Here is a 24,333-nt window from a genome sequence, read left to right as displayed (position 1 = left end):
AGGCAGCCCAGACTAGGCCCGCCCACAGGTCTGAGAAAATAGCAGGGAGACACATATTGTATTTTTTGGACTATAAGATGCACTTCCCACCCCCAAAATTTGGGAGGGAAATTGGGGTGCATCTTATAGTCCAAATGTAGCTTACCTGGCCCACTCCTTACGTGGGGCTGGAGGTGGAGCAGTGTCACAGGTTATTAAATATTGTACCACATTTTTTTTCAAATTTTTTTTTCCTATTTTCCTCCTCTAAAACCTAGGTGCGTCTTACAGTCCCAAAAATACAGTAAGTACCTGTGTAGAGATGAGGCTGGAAAAGTAGCCAAGAGTTAGGTCAATGTGTTCAGCACCCCCTTGATAGACGGTCCTGGGCTGGGCTCTGCGTAAGTGGAGATGAGTAAGACGAACCTAGGTCCTGCACCCTTAGGAGCCTGTAGCCCAGCAGAGCTACCTCACGCACGAGAGACATGATCTCACTGAAATCTTTAAAGGATGTCTCTGGAAAAATCAGCCAAAGAAGCCTTGCAGAAAAGAAAAGTTCAAGCTAGAAGAAGAGGTCTACTCTACCGAATGCTCCCGAAATACCACTGAGCTTAAATACAGGAAGGACGTTGGTGGTTGCTGTGGACTCCGTTGTGTTCCCCCCAGATTTATGTGTTGAAGTCCTAACCTCAGGACCTCAGACGTGACTGGGAACAGAGATCAGGCCTTTGGAGAGGTGATTAAGGTTAAACGACGTCCTGCAGGACCTAATGACCCTAATCAACATGCCTGGTGTCCTTATAAGAGGAGATGAGGACACAGAGGGACAACCACGCGAGGACACAGTGAGAAGGTGACCAGGGACAGAGGCCTCAGAAGAAACCAAACCTGCAGACACCTTGATCTTGGACTTCTCTAGAACTGTAAGAAAATACATTTCTGTTCTTTGAGCCCCCGAGTGTATGGTACTTTGTTAGGACAGCCCAGCAAACTTATACAATGACCTTAGCAAAGGTAGTGTAATGAACTTGGTGAAAGTGAAAGCCATGCTGGCCTGGATAAAGAGTGGAAGGAAAATGAGGAGGAGGAGACTGTAAACGTGGAATATTCTTGAGGAAAACCTGGCCAGGACGGAAGAGGACGGACGGCGTGGTAGCTAGAAAGGCATGCAGAGTCGAGGGTGGTGTCTCTCCGAGAGGAAAGATAAGACTTCTTCAATGAGAGATTTATATATTTAAATGCTGACAGAAGACATCAAGAAGGAGAGAGGCTGAAGACGCAGATGAGAAATGGAAGAGTGATGAACAGAACCCCTGAGAAGCCAGGAGGAGGAGGGACCCCGAGAGCCTGTGGAAATCCCACTGAGGGATCTTTTACCGGAAGAGGGGCACTCCCTCCATGGCCCCAGGGTTGAGGGAGCTTATAACCAACAGGTGACAAGGTACGTGAGCTAATTCGGTCACCCTGCGCACCCCACGGGGCAGACGAGGGCACCCACATTGTACGTGTGAAGGAAGAAGGGGCGGGGAGGTGGAGCGGTCTTCCTGGGGTCACACAGTCGGCTCCAGGCCACCGGGCCCCTGATGTGACTCCAACAGCAGGAATGAGGCTGAAAAGATGCCACATCAGTTCTTACGTTTAAATCTTAAAAGTTGGAATTTCTTAGTAGGATTTTTCTCCATTTACAAAGTACAAATCAGGAGCTGAGCACCTCAATAGGTTTTGTGACACACATATCCCCAGACACAAGCAGAGATTCCCTTTGCTGTTTATGTACAGGAGTTCAATAGCGCTGGGTCAGAGAGGGAGAGCAAACTCAAATTTCCAAAAGTGATTTTGAAGTGATGAAACTAAAGCTAGCACCATGGGTGAAGGAAGTTCTAATTAAGTGGAAGACAAGGACATTCAAAATGAAAGGATTTCACAGGAATCTGAGATTCGGCGGGAGGAAGGGGAGGAAAAAAATGACACAGACATAGAGGCCTTGGTGGGGGGAGAGGAGAACCTGAGAAACATCCCATTCAAAGGGCCCGTGAGAACTCTCAGATCCCCGGGACCAAACCCCAGTTGGGAAACGCTCTGAAGGAAATGATCTCCCACTCCCCTGAGACAGCAAACATGATTTAGGCAAAAAGCTTTTAGTTTTATGGCTGGGGAGGTAGCGGTAAAGAAAATGAACTTCCTGCCAGTGATTCTTTTGCAAGCCCTGCCAATTGCCGTGTCTGGGGAAACGGCAAAGAATATCCAGGCGCGTGGTAAAGGGGTTGCCACAGACCCCGACGTACCTGCCTTCCAGCGTGGTAACACCCCTACGCCTGTTCTCCGCCTGGCCTCGAGGTCGACGTGTCAGCACAGCCAGGGCCACTGGCAGTCGGGGCTAGCGAGACGCAGATTGCCTCAGTGCACAGCCGATGAAAAGCAGAGTCTTTTCTCGCTGGCAGCAGCACTAATACCATGAGGCACATCTCTTTCGGAGCTTTCCAAACCACTTCAAAAGCAAGTTTTCTGGCTCGGATCAAGAAAGCTAGGCAAATTGCCCGAGGGCCTAGCCTCCAGCCAAGATATTGATGAGGGAAGGCAGCTGGGGACCCAAGCGGAGGCCGCGGGACCGTCCTTCTCCAAGGTCTGTGCATCTCCACCAGGTGCGGGCAGCGCTGGAGGGAGCTGAGTGGGTTTCTGCGCTCTGCAGCCCACCCGGCGGGGGCCAGTTCCCCAGAGTCCTCACACCGCCCTCCCCCGGCCCCTTGCCTGGTTCATGGTGGCCTGCCCGGGCTCACTGTCCCCAGACTTGTCTTTTGTCCCTGTCACATCTGAGCAGTCCTGTGTCTGCTTCCATGTGGACTACTGAAGCTCACCTGGTAAGTCCATTGAGTGCAACGTTGCACACCCATGGGCTTGCCTTTAAAGACCACACCCAGTTCTGCTGCATCCTTCGGGGTCCAGGCCTGCTGAGGCCGACCCGCCGGAACCTGAGTGTGAGGTCCGAGTGGCTCCTCGTGTCTCTGCCTCCGCCCTCTGTTTTAATTTTCCAAAGACATTTTCCCTAACGGAACCAGAAGAGAGGCTCACCTGTCACTGGAACTAATACGGAAAAGCCGGCAGGACAGAGAATTTGGAGACGGCCCCTCGGAGCCCCAGAATGACATGAGGTTCATCAACAAAACTCTCCCCTTCCCCCATTCTTCTCCCCAAGCTCTGCGAACACCCACTTCTCGCCACAGAGCCTGGGTGGCTGCTCCTCTCTGTGAAACCCACAGTTGAGCAGTGATTTCATGAGGACTAACGACTTTGAAGAGTCAAAGAAAGAACTCGCATGAAGAGACAGTGTAACTGTGGTTCTTGGTCCAGAGTTACAACGGCTGCAAGTCGCAGCACCATTTCTTCCCAGCTGTGTGATTCTCCGCCTCTCTGATCCTCAGTTTTACCCTCTCTAAAATGGGACTAACAGTACGTACATCAGATTATTGTTGCGACGGTTGAACGTGAAATTATTCCAAATTATTTATGATGCCCGGTGATTTTTTTTCTTAACTTTTTAATGGGACATTTCAAACATGTACAAAATAAACAAACAAAATAGATTCATAGATACAAAGAACAGTCTGACAGCTATCAGAGGGGGTGGGGTTGGGGGATGGGTGAAAAAGACAAAAGGATTAAGGAAAAAAACCTCCTAGACACAAGAGTGTGGTAATTGCCAGAGGGAAAGGGAAGGGGTGAAGCAGAATTGGGTAAAGGGGGGTTAAATGGTGATGGAGGGATACTCAGCTTTGGGTGGTGAACACACGATACAGCATACAGAGGATGCGTTCTAGAATGGTGCACTTGAACCCTAACAGGTCCAGTACTTACCATCGTGCTGGGCACAAAGCAGGCACTCAATGAATATTAATAGCCGTCCCAGGTCCCATCTCCCAGTAGTGGGGCTTCGGCCCGAAGGAGAGATGGCGCCCAGCGGCCCTGCAGGTGGCCGCCTAACTCACCGCTGAACAGTCAGGGAGCTTGCCTCCACCGAAGCTCCATTTCCCTGCAAGCCCAGATCCTGGCGGGAAACTGTCAGGGTCCAGATAAAGACGCTCAAGGATTTACCTGATGTCATAATCCTCTTACCACACCTGTGTCGGGAATTTCCCTTTAGATTTCAACTCCACAAAGGAAATAAAACTTGTTGTAACAAAAGCGATAAGGACGGTATTTGGCCGGGGAACAAACCTCTGCACGATGTCCCTTAGAAAGATGTCTACGTACAGAAAAAGAAGCATAGAAAAATAAGTATTACCACCCAGAGATTTCTCCAGACCCACACAGAGAGAGAGAGAGAGAGAGACTGAGCTGAGCTTAAGGCTGGAAAGCCTCTGTTACAAACTCGATCTACCAGCAAAGCAGCCCAGAGAGCCCTTCTGCCTACCTCTCCCCACGCCCAAACCCAAGGCTGAGACCTGGCCGCTGCAGCGAGAGAAAGGCCAGGAGGCCCGGACTCCCGTGGGAGAGGAGGAGACAAGAGCACCCAGACAGCGGCCTCTGACGCCGGGGAGCTTGTGGAGAGCGGACAGTCCCGGCTGCCACAGGGTCCGATTGCAGACATCTCCTGTCCAGCACCGGGCGAGCAAGGGATTCCAAAAAAGGAAATGATTAGGCTTTCTCTCCAAAGGAGTCGCTGCAGGCTGCCTTAGCTCTCCAGCGTGCCCATCAATCTTTACCTAGAGGTAGGAAAGTTCTACCGCTCACTGGGGTTCATAAAAGACCCTTAAACTTGACCAACCAGAGCCGTCCATCCCCTGGAAGATGGAAAGGAAGGGAAGGAATGGAGAGAAGCTGGGGGCTCTCTGTCTGCACAAACAGGGGTGTCCCCTACCTCTTCAAATGACACTCGCCCACCGGCAACACCACAGAGCTTGCCCTCGTCTCATCACAGATATTAAAGACTCCAGAGAATTTTGTGTCTGATCACACGGTACCCTATTCACAGGTTAATAAAGCTATTACCCAGAAAGAAGTGCAATTTCAAAAGACAGGATGAGGGCATTCTCAGGGACTGAAAACCCATTCCTGGAGAATGGCGTGTTCGTCCTGGACTTGGATGGGACTGGACTCAAATCCTCGCTGCACCACTTACCAACTGCGAGGCCTTAGGCAAGTCCCTGGTTTAGTCCCTCGGCAAAACTGGCACAGTAAGAGTAGCCGGCAACAGGGTTTCCCGTGGGTTAAATAATGTATTTTATAAAGTGCTTAGCATCAGCATTTGTTCATAAATTCTACTATACGATTTCCAAGCACATGTTTTTACCTAAAATGTTGTAAAGCCTTCAGTAATAGATTCAGTTATTAGGCGTCTTACTATGTAATTCTGTTAAAATTCTGTAAATATAACAGGGTAACAATGAATGCGTCTTTAGAGGAAATAGTTGAGCATGCCTTGTTTTTAACAAGCCCAACACACAGTTTGGGCAAAAATCAAGTCCTATTTTAATTTTTTTTTAATCTGGGCTAGTTTGTTGTTGTTGTTGTTGTTGTCATTGTTGTTGTTGTTGTTGTTAACCCAAAGGACCCTCGTTAGATAAGGGGCTCGGGGCCCCATGTTTCCGTCCTCCCGAGATCCACGTGGGAGCCCTAACCTACAACAGAACGGCAGTATCAGGAGATGGAACTTTCCAGCGGTAAACAGGCTTTGGTGAGGCCGCGAGGGTGAGGAATCTATAGTGGGGTCGGCCTTCTTATACAAGAAAGAGACTCGAGCTCGTTCAGCCCCGCGAGGACACGAGAAAGCCCTTGTCCAGGCGGGAAGCGGGGCCTCCCCAGACCCCAGCTCTGCCTTGCTCTTGAACCTCCCAGCCTCCAGAACCGCGAGGAGTAAGGGTTTCTCGTTTAAACCACCCGGTCTATGCTGACGTGTTCCAGCGGCCCAAGCAGACTGCAGACACAGGGATTTTCTTATTTTAGAAATCCAGCTCAGGTGCCGTCACCTACCGCCCGCGGTGCCGTTTCTCTCCCTCCGCCCCAGGCATGTAAGCTCCAGGTCTACCACGCAGCCCAGGCTCCAGTCCTCGGGCTGTGTCTCGGAGACAACGAAATAGCAGCGTTTGCTAAGGGGAACCAAACATCTCCACGCTGCTCGCCAGCCAGCACCTGCCCAGCGCCCCTCTGGGGGTTCTGTCGGGCCTCTGGGACCACTTAATCCGGCCTGCAGACCGAGGTCTCAGATTCGGCCCCAAAACCCGGATTCTGGTGGCGGCCTTGCCCTCAGGATGCACGCTAACACCCTGCTTAGCCCTGAGCACGGAATCCCCTGCGGCCGGTGGCCTCTCTCCGTGTTCCAGGGCCACTCAGCCTGACTTCCAGGCGGCCTTGACCTTCACCGAGTGCCAGGCCTGCTGGGGCCACCTATGACTCAGTCAAGGTCAGAAGATGATGGGCAGGCTCCCAGCCCAGGGCTTTCCCTCGACTCCCTCCGTATAGACACGAAACAACCAGGCTGGCCTTATTTTCCCTTTCCCGTTTTGCCCCTTAGAATTCTCCTTTTCAAGGTCCCTGGCCTCCCAACATCCCATAATCCTCTGGAAAGGGACGCGGCAGACCTGCGGCGGGCACCCCGCTCAGGGAGGCGGGATTCATCTTTCCATCGTCTGCCAAGCACCGCAGGTAGCTTGTAAGCCAGCAGTCAAGTCTGTTTACAAAGAATGCTGATTTGTTCTCTGCACTTTCCGGTGCAGAGGTTCAATTTATTGCCTTGCCATAAAAAGAACCATAACTTTTTTTAAAACAATCATAGTTAGTCCGTTGTAGAAATGTTTTAATTTTTAAAAAAAACAACCTAACTTGCAAATTAGAGTGCAGATAGCTTTCCTAAAATGGCCCGTTTTAAGCCCAGTTTGCTGATCGATGGCTCTGCTGTGCTTCGAGGCAGATGATTTCACAGTCATTGGTTATATAATATAATGATGTTTTTATAAAGCTGTTAGATTACTAAAAACGTAATTATTATAAATAAAATTATAAGGGAAGATGGGAAATGACTGTAACAGTGTTGCATTTTTAGCTAATTCATTGCTAAAAATGTTTCTACAAGAAAACCCCTACACATTTCTTCTGTGGGACAAACCTAATAGCACCCTGAGAACTTAATAATTATGTAACAGGAATTATGGTAACTGTTTATTAGAATACCTTGTGTTCTTGGGGTTGGCTGCCGTCTACTATTAGAAGGGAAACAGCGGCACCTTGTGGACAAATAAGGAAGAAAAGTGGATCAATTTTGCTCAAGCAGTTACCAAGTTGTATTAAAAATACGATTTTGCTAGGTTTGTGTAGCTCTGTCTACAAAAGAAGTGGGGCCCTATTCGTCTTTAAGTAACAGCATGGAATGGCTCGTCGAGACTTATAAATCACCCCAAGATGTATAAACGTACAAATGACCCCTAAATGTATTCATGGAGATCCATCATCTACATACAGCTACAGGGACTCTTTCTAAATTCCAAATTTGGGTGGGGAGAAAAGAAGGCTTTGAGTGCACCAAACCTCAGCAGACAGACCGAAAAGAATCACCAGGCAGTATTAATGATGTCCGTTCACACAATTCCTAATTTATGGTAATATCATCATCCGAAAAGCAAATTCCCGCAACAAGAGCACAAAGGAAGAGGAGAGGAAAGCGCAGGGCCTTGGCCTCTGCGCTCCTACGCCCCTCCCCCACCAGCCGGCAGAGCCCCAGCCCTCCCCCCCACCCCCACCTGCACTCGCCCTCCGTGGGCCCTGCACACGTGCTCCAGGGCCGCCCCCAGTCCCTCTCGGGGGCTCAGCGGAATTAAACCTCTTCTCCTAACCGTACTTAGGAGTCATTGCCTTTCCCACGCCCACCCTCTCACGAGCGTGCGCTGGCGTTTCCCAGAAGCCGCCCCCTCCTGCAAGGTCAGAGGGCACAGACCGTGGACGCAGAGAGGAGAGGCAAGCGCTCCTCTGGATGGAGAGGCAGCTGCTGAAAACACAGCGGACGTATAAAACAGCGCCACCCTCCGCTCAATGCTGTTGCTTTAAAAACAATCATTTTAATAAGATGTCTATGTGAACTTGTACCATGTCTATTTGCTAATGATGTTTTTAGTTTCTCAGTTTTGATTTTCAATAGGGCGAGTGTAAGTAGATATAATCCGCATAAACAAAAGCTCTTCGGGGGCCTCCGTGATTGAGCATAAGGGCATCAGGGAGTCCTGAAACCAGAAGCACCTACTCTCTGGTGTGGCTTCTACCCATCGGATTTCTCAGACGGTGCTCGGTCAGTCATTGTGGTTTCCCACCCCTCACAAAGCCTCGCTGCAGAGCCCAGAAACTGCACCCAACCCCAGGCCTCCCTCAGGCGGGGAGGTTCCCAGCACGCAGGGCGTCGCTGGCTGATGCCGCTCGCGAAGGCCTCCCTGGGTGGCATTAGGGGCACAAGTAAACTGGCCTCTGCTTAGAAATGCGTCCGCTGGGGAAAAGAAGAAGCAGGATTCGTTGAGCCTCCTGATGCGTGAGAAAACGACGACAGAAGGTGGCAGGATGTCACGTCTCTCAAGGCCCTCCGTCTTGCTCCTCTGGGCGGTGCACCTGCGGCGGGCGTGAGACAGTGCAGGTGTGGAAGCGGCAACTCCGGGAGGAGCACAGTCAGAACGTCCCAGCGCAGGGCGTCAGGAGACGTGCTCGCGACCGCCTTCTTCACGCTCCCGAAACGTCAGGTGTTTCTACTGAAAATGATTGGAAATGATTTGTGAGACGAAGGAGAGACGATCTAGCTTTCTCCTTTTGTGCTTTCTGGGTGCACACCACCCGCTGTCCCCTTCTTCATGTCCAAGCCATTACCTGAGTTCCCAGGTGAAGCCCCTCCCTGTGCTTGAGGCTGGGGGGTGAGGCTGAACCCACCCCACCCCACCCCCACCCCCCGCGCCAGCGGTAGGCCCCAGCAGAGGAACCTCTCCGAGGGGCAACTTGGGTTGGCATCCAGCCTGCACCTGGCCAGGTGCGGTACTGCTCCGAACTGCTGGGAAGATGGGAAAGGCATCGCCACCCACCCCTGGGGACCCCAACAGGGGACCAGGCCACGCGGGAGTGTGTCCGGTTGGTTTGTGGTAAATAAGTCCATTTTCAAACCCACAGTAATTCCAGAAACAAGAACAAGAGTAATTATTTTACATACTTTGATGGTACATTGCCTCGTGCTGAAATTAAAGAGAACACCAATAGGCAGATTTTATGGAAATGAAAACAGACAATTTAGAAGAGGAGGGTCTAGAGATACTTCTTTTTTTTTCAAATCTTTATCTTGAGGGGAAAAAATTACCCTGAACATACAAAACTAGTCTATCAACTACCACGGTAAATTAACATGATTCACTGGGCTACTTCATAGATTTATGGAGACCATTGATTGGAAAGAGTTTCCACAAGAGGCTTTTGTTTCACCCTTAAGAAGAAGTTTCACCAAGAGTTTGTTACTCATCTCCTTTGCTAGTGATGCCTATTCACTCTATTATTAACCCTATTATCCTGAGCCAGAATTAGAAATAAAATGCATCCTTTTCTCCAGTGGGGGTGCCTGGGCGGAGCGGTATTTTACTGAGTCCTCACGTGCCAGGAAGGGCGGGGGAGCTCCCCGGGCCTGTTGATGCGGGCACTGCTCGCCTCCCGGAGACCCTGCCCCCAATACCGTCCCAGTGGGGATTAGGTTTCCACACCTGTACTGGGGGAAGGAAGGGCACAAGTATCCGGTCTACAGAAAAAAAGGTAGTGGACAGTTCACAGAATCATGGACGTCGCTGGCGAACCAAGGTCAGAAGCCGGGGAAACTGGGCACAGCCACGTTCATCCCACAGAAACAAGCTGCTCAGGACGCCACCTGCTGGTTGCTGCCATTTGACTGACAGCTGTGTCCCGCTGCACCCGGGCCCTAGCTGCCACAAGCCTGGCCCTGCGTCTCCGCTACAGCTGCTGGGAATCATCTCCGACGGTCCCACTTCCTTTGCAATATTCCATCGGGTTCAAAGTTCCCGCGAACGGATAGCGGTCTCGCCCCGGCTACTGCAGCCAGGAAGCTGGAAAAAGGAGCCTGCGTGCCCTTTCAGCTTTTGTAGTGGAAGGTGGGGCCCTCCCTCCCCACACGGAGCTTAGGATCCCCCGAAACTGGTAGGTAAGCGGTGCACTACAGCACCCCATTATTAAAGGAAGAAACTGGGCGACAGAATGTGTGAAACCACAAGACAGGTCTAAACGTATCGTGAGGGACACTTCTAGGAGAGCTCGTATTTGACTGGGGATCAGAAAACGTTTCATGAGAGTGGCATGTGAGAAAGGCTGGCGGGATGCAATCTTTGCTAATAGAAAGAAACAGAATAGGGGTCCCGGGCCACTCAGGTGAGAGGAATAACACCACCAATGTCGACCTGAATGCAAAATGGAGAGGGTAACGTAATATCTCCCCCTTAAATTCTATTCTGCTTAAGTTGGCCGTGATTTATTTCTGTTATTTGCAGTGAAGACTATATAAGCTGGGTATACCCTCACATTAAAATACCATTTTGTGCAAATCCCGCTGGAGAAAGTAGGGTTTTACGTTTTTAGTTCTGGCTATTTAATTCTGGCACAGACGTTCCGCCCAGAAGTGGGGGCTGCCGCCATGTGGCAGCAATCTGTAAATTGAAATATTTATTCGCTGACTCAACATTTATTGAGAGCCTAATGTGTTCCAGGTTCTGAAATCGAGTGCGCGAAATATTGATATGAATAAGGTCTAGACTCTGCCTCTGTGGTCGTCAGAATAATGCCCCTCCCCCACTGAGATGCCCCAGTCTCTGGAGCCTGTGAATTTGTTACATCGCACAGCAAAAGGGGCTTTACACGTGTGGCTGAATTAAGGGCCTTGGGAGTGGGAGACAATCCCTGATGACCCGGGGGCAGGGAGGCAATCCGATCACACAGGAGAAAAGCACAGGAAAGGATGCAGAAAAGGAACACAGAAAGACAGGATTTGTGGCCCTAATGTGCAAGTGGCCTGCAAGTGACCTAGTTGTGAATATTACATCATTGCCACAGAAAACTGGGAAGAAAGCTCACTAGAAATACAAATAAGGATACATAAAGCTAACTAGAAATAAAACAACAAATGGTGATATTTATGGAGTGCTTACAAGGCACTTTACCTGGGTGACAGGTACAAATGTTGAAATTTCACATAAACTGTACATATGCGCAGAAAGTTTTAAAAAGGTCTTTTATTTCTGTAGCCGATCCCATTTTATTCTCCCTCAGTAAAGTGTGGGAAAATGCTTCAAGCGGCCGATTAAATGCACTGGGCCTTTTTCCCCATGAATTGATTCTCTTGAGCACTGAGTCCATTCAAAGTCCAAACTCAAGGCTGCTTCCTCGGCCAAAGGCTCTGCCCTCTGCGCTGCTCACCCTCCAGGGGCATCTGTATGAAGGCAAAATTCAGGTTCCCCTCGGCGGCGGGGGGCAGGGGGACGCGCATCTTCCGGGACTCACATTTTCTGCTGTGCTCGGGTCTCTGAGCCCTCCGCGCTTGTGTCTGTCGACACGGGCCCAATCCGGTGTCTTTATTTGGCCTTGTTCTGGCATCCTCTCCTGAAGTTTCCGGTCACCCACTGCCATTGGCTTCGGATCTCCAAGGCGTCACGTTCTGGGGCTTCCTTAGCCCTACCACCTCTACCGCCACCTCTCCTCTCTGGCCCAGACACAGTCTAAGTGGTTCACGCCTTTCATCGTCCCACAGCTTAACTTCAGGCGGCAGAATCTTCATACCCTAGACGTTTATGCAGGGTCTGCTCTGACGCAGGCATTAGGTGGGGTACAGGTGAGACAAGAATGAAGAAGCTACAGTTCCTGCCCTTACAAGTACACACACACACACACACACTTAACCTATAGAATGAGAAATGCAGGTATTTGGGGAAATCCACAAGATCATTCAAGACGATTTTTTTTGGAGGAAATCATGCCTGAGTTTATCTAAAAGGTTGAATGAATGAAGCAGATGGGAAAGAGGGAAAAGGGCTGTGTTTCGGCAGCAGAACCGGATACGGAGCGGGCATGCTGACACTTCCAACGATGCACTGTGACTGGAACAGCTGGGTTAAGTGGCAGGAAAGGGGGCCAGGTCTTCAGTAGTTTATTAAATGATACTGGTATTTTTCTTCCTGTAAACAACAGGCTGCCTTTCAGGTGGGGGAATAACGATCCGCTATTTCTTGAGAAGGATCCTGGGGCGGCACTACGGAAGAGCAGGCAGGAGAACCACATAGTGGCCGGGCTGAAAGCCTCTCTCTCGAGACCCGCCCTGCACTGACAGACTCCTCTGACTTTGTTAGTTTTCAAGGCCAGCTTCCCACCCCACCTCCACCCAAATTCCTGCAGAATTTGTGAACTCTGTGGCCCAAATTTTGATTTAATTATCTTTTATTTTATTCCCTAATTGTTTCCTGTGTACATCACTCTTGTATCCCTAATTAAAACATTATAATAAACGTTTACGGAATGGAAATGGATGGTAAAGTCATCCAAGACCAGGTGCTGAGCGTCCCGGGCTGCACGGGGAGGGCTGGTTGAGGCACTTGACCCTCGGAGACCTAGCAGGTTTTCTCAACAGCGTCTGAGACGCCAACCACGGGTGTTAGACCCGCTACAACCACTAGAGGGCGCATCCCCGCAACACTCAGGCGTTCTCAGGGTGAACGAGCAGTGATCTATTTAGACCCTCTGTGGCTGCCGTAGTCCCAGACAGTAAACAGGAAGTAGGATTTTATCCGGGCTCCAGGTTCGGGTGAAAGAGACTAGGGCTCCGGCGGATCCTAACCGCTGCAGCCGGTGCGTGCTGGCGCTTGCAGCGTGTCGGTGTCGTGCCTCCCTCGTCCGTTCCTGCTCCAGCGGAGATATTTATCCTGAGCCAGCTCCCACCTTTCTGCAGAACTGTGCAGAACTGTCACCAGAACCATGGCCGAATACTCCTTTGTGAAGTCCACCAAACTCGTGCTCAAGGGAACCAAGACCAAGAGGTAAGGCCGGAAGTTTGCATGGAGACCTTCTCTCTCCTGGAGACCCCCGCTCCCGCTCCCCAGGGGTGTCTCACGGAGGCTCCCACAGCTGTCAGCTGTCACTTAGGCTCGCGGCCCTGGGCCCGGCCCGGGCCGGTGCTGCGCCGGGAAGACCCGCCGCGGGGACGAGCCCCGAAAGGGGAGGAGACGGGAGAGCGGGACCCATAGCCCTGCATCCTCCAGTTTGGGCATCCCCGCGCCCCGCAGCCTCCGCTGTAGTCTGCCGACGTGGGTCATAGCTTCATGTATTAGGAATTCATTAGTTTCACCACTGTCTTCCTCCACCTTAAAATCCTTGATGAATTTTCAGCGCAATATGCAGATGTGGATTTTGACAGGGATTTGGACTCGAGTCTGGACCCCGCTAGTTAACCGGATTTTGTGATTAGTGGCAAGTTCGCTAATATCTTTGAGCTTCCTTTTACTCCTTAAGAAGGATTAATTATACTCTAAAATGACTTCTGAAAAGAAAAACAGACAAAACAAAAAATATTTGTTATGAGAATTAAGTAAGATAAAATGTGCAGTCTTTTAAAGCCTCGAAAGCCGGGAGGAGGTTGGAGTGGTAATAAGGACTTTTAGGAAAAGGTATCTGCCCACGCATATCTCCACCTCTTTTTTAACTGTTTGACTTGCTCGGGTTGACTGTTCTTAAAAATGTTAGCATTCCCTTCTGGTCTCTGATAAACAAGGTTTTGGGTACTTTTAGGAGAAATGGAAAGAAAGTGACAAGGAGGGAGCTGAAGCTACTACCCTTTAATAAGGGAAACTTTTACTTGGAATTTACTGGAGGGAAGGGAGAGTTAGCTTGTGAAAATGTACTTTATGATGAAAATGCAAACAAATGTGTCTTATAATTATCATAACTACTGATCATAATTAACACACATAAAGCACTTTTATGTGCTAAGAACTGTTGTAAACACTTCATATTAACTTTTATAAATCACACCTGGGGCTATTTTATTTTATTTTTTGGTTACTTAATGCAATATGATGTGCATACCATAAAACTTAATCTTTTAAAGTACAATTCAGTGGGTCTTTTTAGTATATTCACAAGGTTCACCACAATCTATTATCAGTGGTTGCTAAACATTTTCATCACCTCAAAAGGAAATTCCTCACCCAGTAACCTTCATTCTTCCCATTCTCCCCTCTGTCCCTGGCAACCACAAACTTGCTTTCTGTTCCATGGATTGGCCTGTTCTGAATAATGCACATAAATGTAATCATACCGTATGCTGCCTTTTGTATCTGGCTTTTACTTAGCAAAGCATTCCCAAGGCCCGTCCATGTTATAGTATGCAACTATACTCATTCCCTTTACATCTGAATAATACTCAATTGTGAATGAAACATAGGTAACATATTTTCCTTATCCATTCAGCATTGGATGGACATTAGGGTTTTTTTACCTTTGGCTATTGTGAATAATATCACTATAAAAATTCTTACACAGTTATCGGGGACATATGTTTTCATTTTTGTTGGATATATACCTAGGAGTAGAATTGTTAGGTCATATGATAACTCTGTGTTTAACTCTTTGAGGAACCCCAAACTAATTTCCAAAGCAGCTTCACCATTTTACATTCTCACCAGCAACATATGAAAGTACATATTAACTGTTGATCCTCACAATAACCTTAAGAATTGGGTGAAATTATTATCCTTACTTTATTGGTGGGGAAAGTGACTCAAAGAGTCAGTTCTTTTGCCAAAAATCCCAGAGCTAAGAAGTGACAGAATTAGGATCTAAAATCAGGTGGGCTCATTCCGAAGTCTGTGCCCTCAGCTGTGACACAGTATATGCAGGGTCAGACGCAACTTCTCAGTGTTAGAAGAGGCAGGTCGGTGCAAATTAACAATGTGGAAATCGGTGTACAGCTTAAAAGAGTCTTCTAAGATTCTGTCCTGTGAAATATAAAATGTAAATCAGTATAGCTAAACTCATCTGTATAAATTATCTCCTGCAGCAAGAAGAAAAAGAGCAAAGAGAAGAAGAGGAAAAGAGAGGATGATGAAGAAACCCAACTTGATATTGTTGGTGAGTTTTCTACACTTTATTCTGAGAAAAGTCAGCACTGTTTGAGATCCCTTTAAAAATACTTTCCTAGTTAGAGATAAGTTATAAAAAGAAAAAAGAAGGAATTGTTCATATTTGTCTTGAAGTGCTCAAGTATTATTTATGGCCACAGATTTGTTTTATTTTCTGACACAGTAAATATGACTGATGCCTCTTCTTCATGATCAGAACAAAGCACAGGAGAGAGGAGACAGCTCTCTGATTTAGCAGACACCATTAGACTACTTAATAGCCCAGATCCTGATGCACAATATTTATTATTTTAAAATAATAAATGTTATTTAGCCAAATATATTTTACAAATTACAGTAAGTCCTAACTTTACACAGTTGTCAGTAGGTTCTTGGAAACTGAAATGTAAGTGAAATGATGTCTGGTGTGATGAAATGAGTTTTACCGTAGCCTAATTAATATAAATGGGAGTAAAGTTCCGAGAGCATATTTCTGGTCATGAAACAATACTGAGATAAATGTGAGCTATCCATACATTTAAGAAAGATGAATATAAACAAGATCCTTACTTTCCAACCCCCCTTATTCCAGTTCAGGGTGGTGGGTGTGCAGAGCCTGTCCCCAAGCTCAGGACGCAGAGCTGCCCCGGCCCTGGACAGGATGCCCTCCCATGGCAGGGCAGCACTCTCCCATACCCTCCCGCCTGCACTGAGACCGGGACAGTGGAGACACGCGGTTCGCCTCACACCCACGTCTTCAGGGTGTGGGGTGGGCGGAAACCCACGCAGACCAGCGAGAACGTGCAGACCCCACACAGGCAGGCAGTGGCCTCGGCTGGGAACCCATCTTTGTTTTTTCCCATCAACGTTATAACAAAACATCATTGAACAAAATTGTTACTCAGTTTTCTTTGAGAATGTGTGCATTTTAAACCAGTGATTTGTGTATTCCTAAAAGAAATACAATTACTTTATATACAATGAAATGAATGAAAATCTTAGTTAAACATCAAGGTAGCTTATTAACGGTGCCAGAAATAAACTGGCCCAAATATACTTAACCAGCCTGTTCTCCAGTTAATCTTTCTATCTTTCCCACACCTATTCTTTAAAGCAATTATTTCTCTTAAAATGTGGCAGGTTGCATTTTGAAACCTCATACATTTTGGCTCCTTTACATTTTATATGAAATGTTATAAAGCTAATACTCTAGAAGAATCTTCCAATTTTTGGAAATAGCAAATCAACAATTCTAAAATTAGGGTAAATATCTTGGGCAGGTGTTTCTGTGTGTAGATTTGCTATGTCAAAGGATAGTTGAATATGTAACTACATAAAATCCTGCCAGAAATTTTCTAAAATGGTTCTACCATTTTACCCTCCCACCAAGAAAGTATTAAAATTCTATTATTAGTCTTTTCTCTCAGTTTGTGGTTTGACTTTTCATTTTATTAATAGTGTTTTTCTGATAAGTGTAAGTTTGTAATTTTTATAAAGGCCAATTAATTTTTTTTTCTATTATGGCTACCACCTTATACTTCTTCAGTCTGAGAAACCCTTGCTTGTCCCAAGGTCGCGAAGGTATTCTTCTGCATTTCCTTTCACGGCTTCCCAGGTTGGGTTTGCACATTAGATTCATGGCCCATCTCAAATTAACCTGGGGTGTGGTGTGAGGTCAGGGTCCGGTTCTTTTTTTCCTCCAGGTTTTTGTATCCAGCTGTTTTCACATCTCTGCTGAACAGACTTTCCTTCCCTGCTCAACTGCTTTGGTATCTTTGTCAAAAATCAGTTGGCTGTATGTGGGCACGGGCCTGTCGCTGGACTCGGTTCCGTCTGTCTGTCTGCCGTTCTGCTGAGACACTTGTCATGGTTACTGTCCCTTAACAAAGCCTTGAAATCAGGTGATGTGAGTCTTCCAGCCTTATACTTCTTCTCCAAGATTACTGTGATTATTCCAGATCCTCTGCATTTACATATGAATTTTATAATCAATTTACCACTTTCCACAGTAAAGCTTGTTGGATTTTCTGGGGAACTTACTAAATCTAGATCATCCGGGGAGACCTGACACCTGAACCGCGCTGACTCTCAGTAATGTGCAGTTTTTGTGCAGCGGCCTTCCGCGCCTTTTTACATCCTCAGGTGTTTCATAACATTGCACTACTGCAAGTGGGACTTCAATGTTGTACTTTTAAACTGTTTGCTGTTAGCATATACACATGCACAGTTGATTTCTGTGTATTGACTTCGTCGTCTGAGATGTTACTCGGCTAACGCCCTGGTTTCCACGTCTGCCGTCAGTGGCAGAGCGTTGCAAGGTGTGACCATTGGAAGAGCGTGCTCGAGGGGTGTGTCAGATCTCTGCTGTTTCTGAGACCTGCAAAATTTACAGAAAGTACCTTAGAACAACAGCAACAAGTAAGAACCCTGTGTCAGCTCTAAAATATAAACTTCAAATATTGATTTTGTTTTTCAGGAATCTGGTGGACGGTAACGAACTTTGGTGAAATTTCAGGAACCATAGCAATTGAGATGGACAAAGGAACCTACATACACGCACTTGACAATGGACTGTTCACGCTGGGAGCCCCGCATAAGGAAGGTTCGTGCGGGGAGTGCTCAGAGGGAAAGGCCTGTTGCGTGTACATGCGACTGCGCTTGTCCACACGGGCGGTGCCCCGTCTCGGGCGCCACGTGTTCCGGGGTGGGGCGTCTGCTGCCTTTGACTCCTCCGCGTTTTCTTTCCCCCGTGTTTACCACACATTGGCAACTGCCTCTTTTTGGTGTAAGAATTGAAAAGTATTCTTTATAGCTCCAGAAGTGCACCTATGGGACTCAAGGACAGCACGAATGCTTGAGCCATGTGGGGGACAAAAAAAAACACCTGGCTGAGTCGGAGTCTTGAGTCCCCTCCTCCCTCAGGCCCGCAGCCACCCTGACCCAGAGCAGCATAACCGGTGTCAAGCCCCCACTCCGTTTAGCCCCTCAGGGGAAACACGGAGACGATAAAGGCACTGTCTTTTGGTCTGAATGGCCACCGCCTGAATTAATTAAAGAAGGCATTCCGTTTTTATATAAAGCAGTTTGTCCACGTACTGGCTGCATTTAAAACTCACGGAGAAAATGTCTCAGCAGTGACTAACGAAGCATCATGCTGGCCTCTCTTATGAAGCATGTGACACTGACACCACAGTTATAAGAACATAAAGTAGATCTTGACAGTATGAATACTACGTTGTAATTATATGAGAGTAATATTCTTACATTTAATTTGTGTATTTTTTAGATACAAAGAAAAACAGTATTTTTAAAACTGAAGAACCTCTCTGTGTGTGTATTTATAACAAATGTCAGATTCATCTCACAGTGTTTCTTCCCCTGCAGTTGACGAGGGCCCCAGTCCTCCAGAGCAGTTCACCGCTGTCAAACTGTCTGACTCCAGGTGAGCTTGGCCTTTTCCTTAATTCAGTGTTATTGGTTAAAAAATCTCAGTATATAGCTAACTTAAACCCACAGAGTAATTTTCATTTATATTTGGAAAGTATATTTTGTGATATTTAACAAAAGATAACATTATTTATGTATCCAGCTGATAATCAGGTATTATTAAATTACACTTTCAGGAGGGGAATACAGGGGAGAAAAAAATGGGACAACTGTAATAGCATAATCAATAAAATATATTTTGGGGTTTTTGTTGTTTTTGTTTTTTGTTTTTTAAATACATCCTATTGATTAATTAACCATTTTTTAAGATTTTATTTATTTATTTTTAGAGAGGGAAGGGAGGGAGGTAGAGAGAGAGAAAGAGAGAGAGAGAGAGAGAGAAACATCAATGTGCGGTTACTGGGGGTCATGGCCTGCAACCCAGGCATGTACCCTGGCTGGGAATCAAACCTGCGACACTTCGGTTCACAGCCCTCACTCAATCCACTGAACAAAATATTTTTTTTAATTACGTTTTCAATATTTCTCTTTAAAAGAGAAATAAAGCCCCTGATAAAATTTTGATGCCTAGCAATATATAACACTATGCTGAAAGAAAAGAAAATCAGTAATGTCATGGAGCAAATGAGAGAGAGACCTGAGGGACCCTGTGAGGGACCCGGATGCACGAGCAGTCTGGCTGCTGCTGCAGCTGCTGGGACCCGCGGACTCACTCACTGGCGCGGGCCCCGGGGCCCGAGTCGGGGGCAGGAGCAAGGAGTGCTGCTGGGACCCACAGAGAGTGTTCCAGACTCGCAAAAACCAAAGGGACATTTTACTCACTATTTTTGCAGTCATTTTGTCAGGTGGCCTTTTTAATTCTCACATGGAGAAGTACAGAATGATGCTTCATGTAGTAGATACAGAAATGAAATTTCAGTATTCTTGTCATTGGCTAGCTCAAGATGGTAATGGTTTGTATGACGTTATCACTGACCTATAAATGAGTATAAAGTCAATCCCCTGGCATCCCAGGGAATGGATAAGCTAAAAACTTAGAAGTCATATTTTTTTTCTTTAAAAAACAATATTAACATGATTATTTCTAGAGTTTCTTTGAATGGCCAGTAAGTACTCTGAAGGACTTTTAAAGAATGCAAGCTAAAATATAATCAGTAAACTCAAACTTCTTTATATATTTGAAAAATAAAGAATTAGGAAAATGTTTGCTATAAAATGTATGCTGCAGTGCTTGCAGTAAAAAGCAGAATATGGAAGTGCATGTGCAGACCTACACTTTCCAGTGCATTAGCACTGACCCCGTGTGGCCTCTGAATGTCTGCACTATGGGTAGTCTGGATTTTTATACACATACACATACACATTATTTTTATGTTCCGTATGTACTTTTCTTTCTCTCCGTCTATAACACTTCTCTGTTTCATTCATCTGAAGAATTGCCCTGAAGTCTGGCTACGGGAAGTACCTCGGTATAAATTCAGACGGCCTCGTGGTGGGGCGTTCGGATGCGATTGGACCAAGAGAACAGTGGGAGCCAGTCTTTCAAGACGTGAGTGCTGTGATTGTTGACAACAGGCTTCTTGTCAATGGAAGGAATCTCCTCCGAGGATAAATGAGCAATTTTATGTCCAGCAAGATACCAACAGCACTATTTATAATAGCAGGAAAAAAATAAGTTGTAGTACATCTATAATAGAACATTATATATCCATTAAAGTGATATATAGGACTTTAGGGAAGTTCATTTCACTGTATTTTGGGGAAAGACATTAAGTCTTTCAAATTTAAATTTAAATTAAAGAGAGACTTAACTGTCCCTGATGTGACAAGTACAACTTGATTGCAGAAAGTGGCCAAGAGACCAGCAGTGCAGTGTAACCCCCTCGGACCACACAGCCATCTCCAGGCTCACCAGGGGTCTCCCAGGTGATGGGAAACCCAGCCCTTGCACCTCGAGCACTTTGATAACTTGACATGATAAAAGGTTATTAATGCAGTTTTGTAATTATTATAGTTGTGAAATTTTGTCTGATGTGTATGGTATTCAGTTTTCCAAAAGAATCAACAATATACAAGTTATGATTAAAACTTAGGTATGTAAGGCAATGTAATTAATCAAATTTAGAATCTAGGTTTAGCTGCACAAGAAAACTAGTCCTCAGAGTTCTGTGTATCAGAATCAGAAAACACACTGAGCACTGAACACCTGAAAAGAATGTGAATATTTCTTTCCACACACAGAAGTCTCTCAGACCTTGATTCTTAAAGTTCTGCATAATGAATTCAGAGTCACCAAAGGCTAGCTTTTATATGATGTAGTCTTTTATTTTTCTAATTATGGAGAAAAATTTAGAACACAACTATTTGAGTAAATTATTGTATACTATGTTATAATTTGTATTGTCTTTAAGGCTATTTTTTTTTCAAACTCAACTAAATTAGTTACATCCTCAATAGATCTTTTAGACCAAAAGAAACAATTCTATTTATTCTAGTTATAATTTAGTCCTGCTAATAGAATATATTGAAAATACTGATTTTGGTTACCTTTGAATAATTAGATTATAGGTGATTTTAGTTTTCTATGTTTTTCCCCCCCAGGTTTTCTCCAAATTCTTTTTCTTGACTACTTTTATTTTTTTAAAGATTTTATTTATTTATTTTTAGAGAGGGAAGGGAAGGAGAAAGAGAGAGAGAGAAAAACATCAATATGCAATTGCTGGGGGCCATGGCCTGCAACCTAGGCATGTGCCCTGACTGGGAATAAAACCTGCAATGCCTGGTTAGCAGCCCGCACTCAATCCACTGGGCTACACCAGCCAGGGCTTTTTCTTGATTACTTTTAGAGTCGTGGAGGAAAATTTAGTCTCAAGACTTAAGAATTCTTTTTCAGGTATTCTCATAATTACTTTTTGTTATTCTGTGTAGGGGAAAATGGCTTTATTGGCCTCCAATAGCTGCTTTATCAGATGCAATGAAGCAGGCGATATAGAAGCAAAAAGTAAAACAGCAGGAGAAGAAGAAATGATAAAGGTAATCGTGACGTTTTCTTTAGGTTAATACATGTCCCATAGCATGTGACCAGACCTCTGTACAGTGTCAGACAGTGGCCCCAGCCGGGCAGCTCGGTTGGAGCGTCAGCCCGTGCACCAGAAAGGGTCGCAGGGTCTTTTTCTGAACCAAACCATTAAGTTACTGTTTTCTTCTTTTGCATAAGAAATCACCTAGAATGTTCTTATGTACTGAGTAAAGTTGGAAAGGGGGAAGATAAATGTTAAAAACTTACTGGGTTCTCATCTCCAATATCCAGATTAGATCCTGTGCTGAAAGAGAAACTAAGAAAAAAGATGATATTCCGGAAGAGGACAAAGGAAATGTGAAACAGTGTGAAATCAATTACGTGTACGTATTCCTTTCCTTTCAGACCTACAGGCTTGACGTAACTTACAAACTGTCAGGGCACTAAAAGCAAATACCTGAAGGACAGGAGGAGGCAGCGCAGTGTAAACTCCAGGACAGAGCCCTGAGCTGAATGCTCCCCTTTCTCTCGGCCCTTCCGTTTTCCTAGTTACCCTGCTAGCTTTCAAAGCTGGAGTCACTTGGCTTCGTCTGTCCTCCCCACTCACTAATAAATCCAATGGCTATAACCTGTCAGTTCAGAATGCCAGCCAGGTCCTAGGTCCCGCCCCAGGGCCAGGATGCCACCTCCAGCCAGCACCCTGGGGTGGCGGCCAGGCTCTGCAGAGTTGTGCACGCAGCTGCCCCCTGGTGGTGGGCGCCATGGGCCCCTGCATGGGAAAAGCTGTGTGTTACTAAAGAGATAGTTAGGCTTCTTGAAATGAATGAAAAACTTTAAAAATGTAAGTTCATCAGTAATCATGTATAATCAAAGTTTGAGATATTTCTGAAGAAAAATATTTTCTTAACAGAAAGAAATTTCAGAGCTTCCAAGACCACAAACTTAAAATAAGTAAAGAAGACAGTAAAATTCTTAAAAAGGCCCGGAAAGATGGATTTTTGCATGAAACACTGCTGGACAGGTAGGTATATTTTTACTTATTTCCAGCTATGATTAAGTCTTCAGTAGAAGTGGTATATATAAAACCACTGTTCTTTTGAATTACTGTCGTCCTCAAATACTTGTCTTTATTTCTAATTTGTAAACATGGTAATTTACCAAAAAGGGACATCATAAGTCTGGGAAAAGATCACCACAAAAAAACTCTCTAAATAGAGCCAGATTCCCAGTCTGGCTCTATTTGTTGTAAGACACTCAGATTTCACTGAAATTACATCATAAATTTCTTTACCAACATCTTTTTATAATTGTCAGAAGCAAGCGAGAAAGAGGTCATTTGCCTAATTTCAAAATTCAGTTAGTTCTGTTAGAGTGGCACAAGTTCCTCAAAATGAGGTCAAAATGGGGCACTTTAAACATTTCTAAATAGAAAATTAAATAAGTGAAATTGAAGCACTTTTATTAAATTGAATTCAGAAGTGTGCAGGATATTTATCATAGCACATTATTAATATTTATCACTTGTTTAGTTAAGTAATTCCCTGAATTTACTACATTAAAAATAAGGAGTGAGGTTTAACTTTGAGCTTAACAACTAAAATCAAAGAAGGGCCAGATTAAAAGAGAAGTTGCTAATTTTCTGCCACTTATTCAAGCCCTACATTGCAAAGTTAGTCTTCAGACATTTCTTTATAGTACCTGATAAAGACAGTGTGTTTCCTGTTAGCTAGGTATTGCCTGAAGTCAGCAATGATGTAAGAATTTTTTTCCAGCTGTGCAGATTAGCATCTAGCATCTAGTTCTTAGAAATCGAGAATAGGATATAAAAATAGATCAGGTTATGGATACAGAAGAAATAGAATAAGGTCTATATCCTGTAACTTGTATCACTTAGGAAAATACAACATTGTTAAATATAGAAGTTTAGGGCAGGCTTAAAATCAGAGGTAATTAAAATTGGTATTGTGTGACAGAAAGGGTCACTGGTTCGATTCCCAGTCAGGGCACATGCCTGGGCTGCGGGCCAGGTCCTCAGTAGGGGGCGCACAAGGCAACCACACACTGATGTTTCTCTCCCTCTCTTTCCCCTTCTCTTCCCTTCTCTCTGAAAGTAAATAAATAAAATATTTAAAAATATATTTTTTTAAAAATTGGTATTGTGGATTGAAAAAGCCCTTGGGCACATTTGTTAAAGATTAGGAAGACTTTCATAAGACTAGAATCCATTGAGAATGAAACATAAAATTGAAAAGTAAAATTTTAATCAAAATATTATAAGTGGTATGATAATATAACTAACATAATATAACAGAACATAATATCTAAACACGAGTTTATGTTTAGTAGCAGTTTACTATATATGGAATGTTTTATGTAGATTAATTTTCATTGTTTGTCTTTTCAAACAGGAGAGCGAAATTGAAAGCTGATAGATACTGCAAATGACCAGGATTTTTGTCTCTGCCTTCTTTTGTTTTGTTTTTTTTTTCTGAATAAAATAACCAGTGGAAGTGTTTTTACAGAGTTCTTGGGTCATTGTGGAATTATTGCTACACTAGTAGCTAGTCTGACCAAGATTAATGGAGGTTAACTGAGCTTCTCCACGGACGCACTTGGGAGCTCACGGCAGTGTCCGCGTGGAGATGAAACTTGGAGCACGCACTCAGAGGGCCACAGGGTGTGTTTTCTCGTCGGGATTTCCCCTCACAAAGCACGGGGTGCTGCTCTGTGAAACCGACGTTCTTGTAGAGCTGGTGGCATCCGCCTTACTGCTTC

The 24,333-nt window shown here is 45.5% G+C and overlaps 1 protein-coding gene across 1 annotated transcript in view; it reads left to right on the top strand.

Annotated features, from left to right (window-relative positions):
• The window catches only part of FRG1 (FSHD region gene 1), a 29,378-nt gene extending 5,297 nt beyond the window's left edge, over positions 1 to 24,081 (top strand). The window contains exons 3-11 of the mRNA XM_028526621.2: positions 12,936 to 13,013; positions 15,032 to 15,102; positions 17,569 to 17,694; positions 18,477 to 18,534; positions 19,974 to 20,088; positions 21,468 to 21,572; positions 21,850 to 21,941; positions 22,469 to 22,579; positions 23,967 to 24,081. Of these exons, the coding sequence (XP_028382422.1) occupies positions 12,952 to 13,013; positions 15,032 to 15,102; positions 17,569 to 17,694; positions 18,477 to 18,534; positions 19,974 to 20,088; positions 21,468 to 21,572; positions 21,850 to 21,941; positions 22,469 to 22,579; positions 23,967 to 24,003 (777 nt within the window). The 5' untranslated portion in view covers positions 12,936 to 12,951 and the 3' untranslated portion in view covers positions 24,004 to 24,081. The remainder of the gene's footprint in view (positions 1 to 12,935; positions 13,014 to 15,031; positions 15,103 to 17,568; positions 17,695 to 18,476; positions 18,535 to 19,973; positions 20,089 to 21,467; positions 21,573 to 21,849; positions 21,942 to 22,468; positions 22,580 to 23,966) is intronic.
• The last annotated feature ends 252 nt before the right edge of the window (positions 24,082 to 24,333 follow it).

Source organism: Phyllostomus discolor, chromosome 11 (genome assembly GCF_004126475.2).
Source record: "Phyllostomus discolor isolate MPI-MPIP mPhyDis1 chromosome 11, mPhyDis1.pri.v3, whole genome shotgun sequence".
In the NCBI taxonomy this organism is placed as follows: domain Eukaryota; kingdom Metazoa; phylum Chordata; class Mammalia; order Chiroptera; family Phyllostomidae; genus Phyllostomus; species Phyllostomus discolor.
The sequence above is the reverse complement of the archived record's forward strand: the minus strand, read 5'-3'. Positions and strand labels throughout refer to the sequence as shown.